The sequence below is a fragment of the Anastrepha ludens genome, chromosome 2 (genome assembly GCF_028408465.1).
Source record: "Anastrepha ludens isolate Willacy chromosome 2, idAnaLude1.1, whole genome shotgun sequence".
Lineage (NCBI taxonomy): Eukaryota > Metazoa > Arthropoda > Insecta > Diptera > Tephritidae > Anastrepha > Anastrepha ludens.
Window position 1 is genome coordinate 79,885,276 of NC_071498.1, and position 13,702 is coordinate 79,898,977.

The window sequence follows — 13,702 nt, forward strand, 5'->3', positions numbered from 1 at the left end:
TTAACTTTTTCTAACTCAAGAAGTCTTCAATAAAAGATAAAGAAGATTTTATTTGTTTACTTTGCATGCCTTTAACCATTTAATTATAATAGAAGGAAGCGTTGGATATTTGAAAAAGTTTAAACCCTCAACCCATTCTTATTCTCCTTCTTTTCAAAAGGGTTAATTTTTCTTTGTTTATCTTTTGTTTTATATTAAATTTATTCAAAACCAGTTAGAAAGCTATTTATTTTTAGTACCTGATTGTGCCTCCATTTTGATGGCGAAGTCATAATGCCAGCAAACCTCAAATGGCGATCAAACTGAATGAGTCAATCAACGAATGACAAACTTTTATTTTTCTATCAGAGTTTGTTCAAGGCTCTAAACTTTATACGCCCAAATATTATAATAAAATCAATATTTTACTTTTTAAGTAAAAAGAAAGCAACAGTTTTTTATTACTTTGAAAGCAAAGTTTATTAAGGAATTGAAGCGTCATAATAACGCGCAGAGGTGGGTTTAAAAACTCTTTTTCCCATACTAGTTACTCTCTCACGCTAGATATTCTGAATTTTTGTTAATTAATTCAAATCTAAAATTTTAAAAATATAGCATGAAAAGAAATTCCGATCAACTTGATTTGGAAATACCTACGTTTTTTATTCTCTGCATATCAGACATAAATAAAACTGCGAAGTAGCTCAAACTTCAATACATAGATATATATATAGATAGAGTTCTTTATTAAAACAAAACACTTATATACACTTTAAACACTATACAAAACTTAATTAAAAAACATATGGCATTGACTCTAAGGTTGTTTGTCGGTAAACTAAATACAATTTGCATTTTATTACAACAAAAAGTTAACAAACTACAATGAGCGAATTGTAATAAATTATAAAAAGAACGGTTTTGTTGGTTACATTTATCACATTTTGCATATTAAGTTATATCTCATATTCATTTAAAATCAGTTTTCTATAATCTGCAATATTTCCCGAAAACAATACCGGTAAAAATACTTGAATCCCCTGCAGATTTACTAATTCCTAAACGTTCGTCTGATTAATCGTACAGAAGAATATGTAAAACATATTTTTGAATAAATACCCGCAATTTGAATTCATTCCACACATCTACACCTTCCATTGATCCTGTCTTAACTTTTTTGCGCGGGCACTTGTCTTAGCATTTTCAAAATAATACCAAACAGATGTCGTTAAGGTGAGTTGTCAAATGCTAAGATTTTCTATAGTCCTAAAGAGATGCCCTTTATATATATATATATATATATATATATTCCCGTAGTTTCTAGGTGGAACAGAGGTTCTCAAAGAGATGTCCTAATAGCAGAAGTTTGCGATCTGCTCCTGAAATTTCAGCTTTAACATACCTTTTTTCACATAATCCATAGAAGGTGTAGATGTCGAGTATATTACTGAAAGTGGAACTGATGTTATCCACAAATTATGAGACCAAAGATACTCGTAATTTTCGAACTCAAGTACAAATTTTAAGGATTTTTTTGTTATTCCTTCAACTAATTTAATTACTTTAAATTATCATTCAACGATTTAGTTAAACTCTTTGAATTAAATGCACCAAATTCCAACGCAAAAGAAACTATTCAAATCTCTATGTAATAAGATATGGCTCGGCAAATATATAAGAAGTATATAAGTATAGGCGGCCGCCATAGCCGAGTGGGTTTGTGCGTGATTACCATTCGGAATTCACAGAGAGAACGTTGGTTCGAATCTCGGTGAAACACCAAAATTAAGAAAAACATAGCGGTCGCCCCTCGGCAGGCAATGGCAAACCACTGAGTGTATTTCGGCCATGAAAAAGCTCCCCAAAAAAAAATATCGGCCGTTCGGAGTCGGCTTGAAACTGTAGGTCCCTCCATTTGTGGAACAACATCAACACGCACACCACAAATAGGAGGGCGTAGCGGCGTCCTTTCATGGGCCTCTTCAGTTTCGAGAGCAAGAAAAAGTCACAGGGGACCAGATCTGGGGAATTCGGTGGCTGTGGCATCATTAGTGTGTTCTTTTTGGTCAAAAAGTCGCGCATAGGCAATGATGTGTGAGCAGGGGCGTTATCGTCAATTCAATGTAAGAGACTATTTTTGTTCTTCCACAAATCCGGGCGTTTCTGGCGGATTGTTTTGCGCAAATTGCGCATAACTTGCTGGTAATATTCCTTATTGATGGTTTTAACCTGAGGCAAGAACTCGTGAACCACAACGTCCCTGCAATCGAAGAAAACGGTAAGCAAAAATTTTACATTCGACCGAACTTGGCGTGCCTTTTTCGGTATGGGTTCGTGCGGCAGTTTCCATTGAGATGATTGAGCTTTGGTTTCCACGTCGTAACCATAAACCCACGATTCGTCAAACATTTTGACCCTCTGGAGCATATTTGGGTGGTCGCGGACAGAGTCCAACATCTCATTAGCAATGTTCATGCGATGCTGCTTTTGGTCGAAATTGAGCAGTTTTAGTACGAATTTTGCGGCGACCCGTCTCATGCCCAAATCTTTCGATAATATCGAATGGCACGAGCCAATCGATATGTCTAGGCCTTCAGCAACTTCTTTAACGGTCATTCGACGATTGGCAAATACCATTTTCTTCACTTCATCAATTTTTTTGTCTGTTGTTGAAGTGCTCGTGCGTCCGGCACGCTTTTCGTCGATCACATCTTCTCGGCCTTCTGAGAACATTTTGTAACACCGATAAACGTTGCTTTGGTCCAAAGTAGATTCTCCGTATGGCACAGTCAACATTCGGAATTCATCCACGCACTTAATTGCGTTTTTCACATAAACGTTGATACAGGTTCTTTGATCCATCTTTTTGAATAGGTAAAAATCGAAGACGAGCCGAAACACGTGCAAGTAAAGCAGCTGTCAACAATTAACTGAACATTCAAAATGGCCGAACTCGTCGGCATGAGTGAGAGGCATGAGAACCAACATATCGCCACAAAAAAATCGAAATTCGAGTATACGTAGCCTGCGAAAATTTAAAATTCGCGATACATTTGGAACACACCTCGTATTTGTCAGATAAATCCTTTTTGGTGTTTGACCGAGTTTCTACTCCAACCTGCGGTATATATCCTGATTATTTGTAGTACACTTTTTGTGGAACCCAGTTTGCCAATACCTGCCAAGGAGCGACAACAATTATTGTAGAACAACGTTTTCTATAATTTAATATAAACCATTTGCTGGCAAATTTGAAAAACAATTATTATTTAGAATTATATAGCACAAGACCTCTACCATGCCAGTTTTGTGCATTTTAACTTTTCATATTCCAAAACACAAAACTGTATACGCGCTCACTAAAAAATGTGTGCAATATAAATATAAAGCAGTTAGCCAAGCCCCTCCTTAAAGAGTTTCTTGGTGCGCCAGTGTATGAATATGCGTGTGTGTGTAACTGTTTATGTTCGTTCTTTAAGGTTCTCTTTTCACGATAGGCTCTCATCCCCTTAGCGACAAAGGAATTTATGTTTCACCCTAAAACAGCATCGCTTCCTCCAAGGAAACCTTTGCCGAAACGACAGGAAAAACGGAAATTCGTTTTTCTTCTCACTGACATTCCCTTCTTCTGCATATCTGAGCATTCAGAATATGTACTTACTGTGGCTGCGGTTGGAAGTTTACATTCTTACACATTGCGTTACCGAAAGGATAGAAAGGTATTGTGCCACCTGCCTGATACTACTACATAAATATATATATGAACTCATACATACATACATATGAAGGTAATTCTGGAAAAATTTATTTTGTATCAAAAGGTATACACAGTAATTTATATTTGAGCTTTAACATAAGACGTTAAAAAATTAAAAATATTATCATATATGCGTGTATGCAAAGAAGACTGCAAATTAACAAAAATTGTTGAAAATAACATATCATAAATAGTTGGCGCACATTTTACAAACCGTAAGAAGTTGGCGTGTTTACTTTTCAATCCTTCTCACAAAAAATATTTCTAAGGAAACTGCTATATTATATAGCATTTGCTCCTTGAAGAAATAAGAACATTTCAAGCATTTCTACTGTGAAATTGAAACATTATAACACTACCCACTGATTATTGGGAAGTGTGAGAGTCTATAAAAAACAAAATTTATAGATTTCAGCAGCATTTTCGAATTCTAGATAAGAGGGAAATGTTGCTAACGGTGGTGTTGGGCTGGAGATGCTGTTGGTGTGCGGGAATCGCCGTTGGAAGGGTAGCGATGTTTGTGGGCGATAATTTTTGCCTCTAGCCGTGTCACTTGCAAGTGTTTATTAACTACTTTAAGCGAATATGTTTGAATATAATTTGCGAGACCTTAAATTGAACTAAGCAGATACAAGCATAAATCTGTACGTATGTCTGTTTCAAAATATGTGACCTGGTCTATGAAAAGGTACCTTACGTGTCAAAAAATCATTTTTCACTTTTTTGTTGATTCGAATAGTGTGTGGAAGCTCTTTAAAATGGTGAAAACCAGAAAGTCATAATTTGTTTAAAAGTTTGTTAAAAGTAAAAAAATTAGAAAAGTACAAATACGAAAATGCAAAAGCTAACTTATTTTTTAAAACGATTTCTGCGATTTTCATTAACTTTTTCTTATTTATTTATATATAAAAAAAATGTTTTTCACTGCTTCTGTGATTTTATTGATACTATGATCTATGCTGAAGAAAATAAGCCAAACCGGATTGAAAAATATTAATATTTAAAAAAAGTTGCAAAGGTTTTTAGAAGTTTAAACTTTAACTGCTGTTTTCTCGAAAACGTAACGCACGTAAGGTACCTTTTCGTAGACCAGGTAACATATTATATTTAACTGAAAATGTTATATTTATTTATTGTTAATATTTGTTTTTTTTTATTTCAGCCGATAATGCAATAAGTAAGTACATTTCACCATTTCACATTCAAAACTAATTGGCAAAAACAAATATAATTATATTTTATAAAAAATAATTTGCATTCATTTTTGGCGAAAAATTCTGTCTTCTGCAGCCTCTGTAGCTTGACAGAAAAATAAAAGCAATTTGCACGCCAGACTTTAGAGCGGCCGCAACATACAAACATACACGAATTTGTTATTTTAGATAATTGCAAAGCTAGCGAACGTAGCTTAACTGCGGTCAGTATATTTAATTTAACATTTTTGCCTTTCGTTTCTTTCTTACGCCATATTGCAATATTTATTTCTCTTTTTGACCAGCGTTTCTCTTCTCCATTCAGTATATTTAGTGCTTTTGCATGCATAAATAAGCAAATGCAGTAAGGGGAATAGTGCTGAAATAAGAGAGAACGATGTATTGTGTAATTCGCAAACTAGTATACCTACATATACTTTTTTTCTAATCTGCAGCCACCGAGTTTCCCATCTCTACTTGAATAATTTTGTTGAAGGATGGGCATGGCTTTCCTTGATTCGGGTAAAAAAATTGCAATTTATTTTTGATCACGCTTGAAATAATTCGTTTTCTGTTTTTCTGTCTGGTTAAATAATGTGACTTGGAAATTCGCGTGTTCTTTCGCGATAAGTGTATAATGGCATTGATGGAGGAAAATAAACAAATTTAAAATACATAAATGTGAAGGGGTTTGCGTATTTTGTATGCTCCTATATTCTTAGTCGGAGGTTTGCAAGTTTTTCTGGTCCCGCAAGGTGGCGCTGTAAGTGATATATATCTAGTAGGCCGGGTCGATTTGTGGGCAGGCAAAAAAATCGCCCATTGCTCTGTGAAAATCACATTCTAGGGATCAAAATAAGAAACTTTGCCGAAGGAACTATACCTCTAAAACAAATTCTGATGTCCCCCAATTTGGGTCGAACTTTTAGTGTCTTTTGTGGGGAGGCAAAAAAATCGCCCATTGCTCTGTGAAAATCATATTCTAGGGATCAAAATAAGAAACTTTGCCCAAGGAACCATACCTCTAAAACGAATTCTGATGTCCCCCAATTTGGGTCGAACCTTTTTAGTTTCTTTTCTATAACTCACTTAAATTAATTTTTTATTTACATATGTTCTTACTAAATAAATTTCTTAAGAGAAAAAATAGATATTATTATAAATAATTAATAAATATTATTAAATATATATAACCAAGGCAAGCAAAAACAAAAACAAAACAAATGCTTTCCTCAGCTGTCAAGAAAGTGTTTCTACAAACAGATCCAGTTTCGGCTTCTATTTGCGTCAAGTTCGCAAAATACAACAGATTATGTGTATTTTAGTCGAAGGCGCCTCATACGTGCCATACATGAAGTAACACCTAATCACACATAATACATAATCTATTTTGCGCTCACCCAAATGCCAGGAATGCAAAATATCAAATCGTAAATAAATCACAAGTAATGCAAAAATACATGAGGTTATTATATTATACAATAGAAAAGAGTGTAGAACAGTTATCAGAAATGTGTTATTTATAACGTAATAACTCGTACAATAACTAAAAATAGGCTGTAGCCAAAATCTCCAAGTGGAAGTCCACGAAAAATATCTGAGCGCGCCAAATGTATTTTGTTAAGAAAAGTTGGCGCAAAAACTCTGATTTCGACAAGAAATCTGCCTAGTGAGCTTAGAGATGAGTGTGGGGTAGATCTTCCTCATGAAAGAACCTGCCAAGTTTTTGCAAAAGTACAAATATACTTGCCGAAATTAAGTTATTTGAAAGAAGTCTTTGCCTTCTGCACAACATATTGAAAAGCGGTTATCTACCGCTAGAACGTACCTAGTGCAACTAGATAGCTACTGAGATGATGGGATATTCTGCAATGAGACTGAAATCATACTCCATTACAACGATGGGCACAATAGAGTGTGGAGGCAGCAATTAAAAGCATTGGAAAGGTGGAATATTATACCGACAGTGCAATTGGGCAATTCAGTCATTTTGGGAGGAGGCATATCGAACAAGGGAATGGTGGAATTGATGTCTATAGAAGATAAGATAAATCCACGAGAATATTTCAATATTCTGCAATGCCATTTGTTATATAGTGCAACAAAATGTAGCTTTATTGTGGGTAACAAAACTCAGTTTAAATTCTACCAAAGCAACGATGCAAAACATAGTACTCATATAGCCATCAAATACCATAAAACTAATGTTCAAAAATGAATTAATTTTATAAGAATCAGCAGGCTACAAGGTGTTATAGATGCTCGGGATAGTCATACGAAGTACTGGTTCAAATTTCATTTTTTAAAACATACGATCTTCTGCTCAAATATGAACGAGACGTTATCAATAAAACGGTCCGCGGATGACATATGGCAAAAATAATTTTTTTGTTTTTGGTACGACTGTTATAAGCTTACATGGCAAATTTCAGCGTGATATGTCACATAGTTTGTTTTCTGTGCTACTGTAAACAAGTCAAGCTCGAGTGTGTTCTTCGTTCATATTTGAGCAGAAGGTACATATATCTTAAGGCTGTTAACTGCAAATGTAAAAACACTTTCTTGACAGCTGTGTTTTAAGTTTATATATTTTTAATTTATATTTTTATGTTATGTATAAATGGAATCACTTTATTCTCTACTATCGTCATAAGCATTATTTATATTAGTCAGACATAGCAAAATATTGAAAGAAAACTATGAACAAAGACATAATTTTTTAAGCAATATGCCTGAGTTTCGCTAGATTAGTAAATAAATACCAAAACAATTTCTTGACAAACTGTATGGATATACATAATATACATAATAATATACATAAGACCAAATATTTTTCCGAGAAAAAAACCTCCTTAAGAGGGATATATATATGTATGTATACCAAACATACAGATATATGTATTCCAAATTGGTCAGATTGTTCTTATATCGGTTTAGATTCAGAATATCGGTGTATTTGGTATGTAACTAGTGACTCAGTTTTTGCTTGCCAAATTTGGTTTATTAACAGCCTCCCGCTCTCAGAGAAAAAATTAAATAGCTATCTTTAGCGAGAGATAGTACCAAGTTGCGTTAACATTGCAATCAAACAGTCATCGAATTCTATACTACGAGTATTTCTAAGTTCAGTATCTAAGTTAGTTTAAAAATGTTGTTGGCTTAAACTAAATTCTCTCTTATTAATTGTGTACGTATTTATTGGCTAAGTGTATTTGACCGAGTTTCTGCTACAATTTTTGGTGCCCACCTTGAAGTTCTACTCCACATCGTCCGATAGTTCAAAGCCACCTCCAAATGGCGGTTGCATTTCCCACTATTTGATGCTTCATGTCCAGAGTAGGCAGCGAACCCGTGACCAACCAAAATGTAATCAGAAATATGTGTGCGTGTTTACAAATACAAATATGTATGTACAATCTAGATTGCTGATTTTTTAAACTATTCATACTATGTGCGCCATTTTTATTTTCAACATGTTTTTCCACCATTCCGTGTCTTAAGCTTATCATTTACCTGAATTGAATAGAGTACTGAAACAGAAAACACGTAACATTGTACATATGGCGTATATGTGTGTATTTATGTATGTATGCATATATTATTTATATGTTTGAGCATATGCATGTCTCAACGGGATATTTTTTAGCTCTTTTATGGGCTCAACCTGGCGTTTTTATCCAAAAAATGTATGTGTTTCTTTTAACTTTTATCGAGCAATGGAAGTGGTGGCAATAAAAGAGCTTAAAAACTTGTGTAAAAATAACGCTAGAATCCTCCTTATCTACTATACATATGTATGTACACTCATTCGTTTGTTTGTATGCATAAACCATTCATTGTTTGTGTTTGCCTTTTGTTGGTAGTAGCTTTTGACGATTGTGGTTGCAGTGTTGTTGTTCGTGGCTATGGTGGTCGAGCTGTAGCGAAGTGGTTGAGGAACTAAGAGGAAATAATTACATGATTGAGGTACGAATAACAACAACATTTTACAAGTGTGATGCGTATTGTTGCTTTTCTGTCCACGCTGACCATGTTATTATTGTTGTAGCAGTATGTCAGTGGTGGACAGGCAGGCAATCCAAAAGAGCACATCCGCCGTCCCTGAATTCGCTACGACGTGAAGATGACGAAATTGTCGAACACCTATGTATGTATAAGTGTATATGTGAATACCTACATAATACTCGTATGTATAGCATGAGAGCATTATTTCCCCGTGTGTCGGTCTCTACAAGCAATTGGTTGTTGTACTCTCCAATAAACAAACGTACGTCGTACACTTTGCTTCGGTTGCATGACATTCCGCGCTTTTTAGAAAATTCATGACGAAAAACACAATCGGAACGGCCACAACAAAAGGTTCACCAACAAAAAATAAAATAAAAAACACACTACAACAATAAATACTCGTATATTCAGTGGCAGTTGCAGGGCCGTCAACGACTTTGTCGTATGTTCTTTGTTGTTGGCGTTCTTGCCTTCGTTATAGTCGTTTAGTCGAGTGCTATGGTTAAGCCGGCCCCGATGTCAATGTGGTTAGCGATGACGCCGACGATGGCGATGGTGATGGCGACGATGATGGCAATGGCTACGGGCAATTATTGTATCATTTGCTGTAGGGCAGCACTTATGAGCGACATGGCGTGCAATGTGTGATTATGGTGCCGTGTTGTATGCGTAGATTCACGCCGATATCACCAGAACTCATATGAGAATTCTTGTTGTTGCCAACAACATACATTTTGTTATTTGTTATTCTTGTTCTTGTATCCATTGTTGGTACCTTTCTTCCTTACAATTCACAACACATACACGTACAATATGTATATTCTTCTAAGTGTACTAAAATTGTACTATACTACTTTTTATTTACATTAAATAAATATTTTATTTGAAGCCACTCAAACGCATACACACACAACGTACTATTTGTAAATATTCACCGTCCTTATACCTTGTTTAGATTCTCATGAAATTCATATAAAATACAAAACTAACAAATATTTATGAATTTCCAAGCAAAAAGTGGTTTAACATAAAGTAACTAAGTGCTGAATTCAGACCTGACCGAACCTTTAGGTTGGCTGTTAATTTCTGGAATTAAACTAACGCATAGAAAATGGGAGTTATTACTTGTAGCATCAGTCGAAAACTTAATCTTCACGTATAAAAGATTCATTCAGACCCAAATGAGGGGGAGAACAATACGTGTACTAAGTTTGGGCGAGTTTTATTAAGTCGTTATCGAGATACACGCATTTATAGAAACATTGTTTTTAATTTTTAATTTGTATTATTTCTTGATGTATTTCTTCGTTCGGCGAACAGACTGACAAAGCCAAATCGCCCCTCGATCCATTCTGAGCATTTAGGTGTATTGTATGTATGTATGCGACTATAGACGCCTTTGATTCGCCACTTCTCTGCTCGCTTTGTTTGAGTTCTGCTTGTTTGACAAAAATTTGGATAGGAAAGCAACAACAAAGTTGCTGAGGGCCTAGACATATCAATTAGCTTGTGCCATTCGATTTTTTTCAATGATTTGGGCATGAGACGGGTTGCCGCATAATTCGTACCAAAAACATTGCTAATGAGATGTTGGACTCTGTCCGCGATCACCCAAATTTGTTCCACAGGGTCATAACTGGTAACGAATCGTAGGTTTATGGTTATAACGTGGAAACCAAAACTCAATGCTCTCAATGGAAGCTGCCGCACGAACCAAGACCGATAAAAGCGCGCCAAGTTCGGTCGAATGTAAAAGTTTTGCTTACCGGTTTCTTCGATTGCAGGGGTGTTGTGCTTCACGAGTTCTTGCCACAGGTTAAAACCGCCAATAAGGAATATTACCTGCAAGTTATGCGCAATTTGCGCTAAGCAATTCGCCAGAAACGCCCGGATTTGTGGAAGAACAAAAATAGTCTCTAGCATCATCAATAGCCCCGGCTCACACCTTGTGGCTTGTGCGCGACTTTTTGGCCAAAAACAACACACTAATGATGCTACAGCCACCGTATTCCCCAGATCTGACCCTCTGTGACTTTTTCTTACTCCCGAAACTGAAGAGACCCATGAAAGAACGACGCTACGCTACGATTGACGAGATAAAGACCGCATTGAAGGAGGAGCTGAACAAAATCAAAAAAAAAAAAGATTTTTTGAAGTGCTTCGAAGATTGGAACAAACGTTGGCACAAGTTCATAATATCTCATGGGGATTACATTGAAGGGGACAAAATAGATATTAATAAATAAATAAATAATTTTTGAAAAAACACAAAATTCGCGATACTTTTTGAACACACCTCGTACTTGCCACTTACTAACGCTTGGCGGATCGAAGGTGCATTATATATACGCCGAATCCTTTGTGCTCTTACTCGTACATACAACCATTTTGTGAAAAAATTCGAATACATTTGTGCACAAGCGAGAGAGAATAAACATATAGGAGAAAGTGGAGTTATAAGTGGCCTGGAGTACCTCCCTCCTTGACCAGCTGATTCTTACTTATTGTCACTTATGGCCACTTTAAGTTCATTCACTCGAACATGATTTTGAATTACGAATATTACGAAATCAAGTTCTTAGATTAGCCAGAATATACACTAAATATTTTTTAAATTGCTAGTTGAAAACTTAATTGCTTTCCTTTCAAACGTTGAAACTGCTCACGCTTTGTTTACATGGCTTATTTTTCCATCGCATTAGTTGCATTTTCGGGTTCGAAAGTTTAGAAATCTAGTCCAAGGCTCGTACATGCCACAGGAGTGGTAAGTGCTATATGAGAGTAGATATTCTAGTCAAAACAGTCATCATTTATATACAGCCATCATATATATATATATATATATATATATAATTGGCGCTTACACTTCAAAAAATCATTTTTTTGTATCTTGGTCAACTCCTCCTTGGATGCCGTCTTTATCTCGTCAATCGTAGCGAAGCGTCGTCATTTCATGGGCCTCTTCAGTTTCGGGAACAAGAAAAAGTCACAGGGGGTCAGATCTGGGGAATACGGTGGCTGTAGCATCATTAGTGTGTTGTTTTTGGCCAAAAACTCGCGCACAAGCAATAATGTGTGAGCAGGGGCGTTATCGTGATGCAAGAGCCATTTTTGTTCTTCCACAAATCCGGGCGTTTCTGGCGGATTGCTTCGCGCAAATTGCGCATAACTTGCAGGTAATATTCCTTATTGATGGTTTTAACCTGTCGTTTTTCACATAAAATTTGATACAGGTTCTTTGATCCATCTTTTTGAATAGGTAAAAATTCCATTATATCTGACGCTATTTACTCTAATTCTAACGCGATTTTGGCCGAATTTAGCAAAGCGCGCTAATCCTTTCTTTCTGGTGCTAACCGGCGCCAGTTGGACACACCAAGTGAAGTCAAGTATTTCTCTACCTTATCTTTCCAACGCCGAGGAGGCCTTCCTCTGCCTCTGCTTCCTCCAGCTGGTACTGCATCGAACACTTTCAGAGCTGGAGCGTTTGTATCCATTCGGACAACATTGTAATATTGTGAGAAAATATTCAAATTATACGAGTATATACAAATTTAAGTTGAATATAAAAAAATGTCAATTGTTTCGTTTGCTTCAGTAAAGGCAGAATGTTTTGGGCGAAAAATTTTTGCACGTCAGCAGCGTCGGTGAAATTCGCAAGAATTTTTCCAAAGACTGGCTTTATAATATTAAATTATGCATAGTTTTAGGCCTTTTGAAGCTCTTCATTTGTACCAAATTAGAGCAATTTTCTTAATTTATAAAAGAGATGCCTCGTGGCATCAAAAAAAAAAAATAAATAAATAATTGGCGCGTACACTTCTGTTGGGTGTTTGGCCGAGCTCCTCCTCCTATTTGTGGTGTGCGTCTTGATGTTGTTCCACAAATGGAGGGACCTACAGTTTCAAGCCGACTCGGAACGGCAGATATTTTTATGAGGAGCTTTTTCATGGCAGAAATACACTCGAAGGTTTGCCATTGCCTGCCGAGGGGCGACCGCTATTAGAAAAATGTTTTTTTTTTTATTAATTTTGCTTTCACCAAGATTCGAACCAACGATTTCTCTGTGAATCCCGAATGGTAATCACGCACCAACCCATTCGGCTACGGCGGCCGCCTCGTGGCATACTTTTTTGAAAATTACCGTTAAATGGCTGGGGGCGTGGTTATTGATAATTTTCGCCCATTTTCAATACCAAGCTATCTTGGACAAGGAGTAATGTGTGTACTAAGCTTTGGCCGACATGGCCGAGTGGGTTGGTAAGTGAGTACCATTCGGAATTCCGGGAGAGAAGGGCAGTTCGAATCTCGGTGAAAGATCAAAAAAAAAATTAAGAAAAAGTTTTTTCTAATAGCGGTCGCCCCTCGGCAGGCAAACCTCCGAGTGTATTTCTGCCATGAAAAATCTCCTCATAAAAAAAATATCTGCCGTTCGGAGTCGGCTTGAACTGTAGGTCCCTCCATTTGTGGAACAACATCAAGACGCACACCACAAATAGTAGAGGAGCTCGGCCAAACACCCAAAAAGGGTGTACGCGCCAATTATATATTGTATATAATATATAAGGTTTATTTATATATAAACTTTTTTCCTCGATTTACCGTGTGTACGGACGGACAGACATTTATCTAAGCTCGAGTGTAAAAACTGCAAAACATGGATTATAGAAAAGATTTTTGCAATTCTTTCGAATGCACCTCAATAAATTTATACTTAAATTGGAAAGACTTTTCGTTATTTCTGCAATCGGTCAAATAATTGTGA

The 13,702-nt window shown here is 36.2% G+C and overlaps 1 protein-coding gene across 4 annotated transcripts in view; it reads left to right on the plus strand.

Moving 5' to 3' along the window:
• Positions 1-13,702, plus strand: part of LOC128871937 (homeotic protein proboscipedia) — a 133,233-nt gene that overhangs the window by 61,071 nt on the left and 58,460 nt on the right. For all 4 annotated transcript variants that reach the window (XM_054114125.1, XM_054114126.1, XM_054114124.1 and 1 more), the window contains exon 3: positions 4,899-4,913. In XM_054114125.1, coding sequence (XP_053970100.1) covers positions 4,899-4,913 — 15 coding nt within the window. The remainder of the gene's footprint in view (positions 1-4,898; positions 4,914-13,702) is intronic.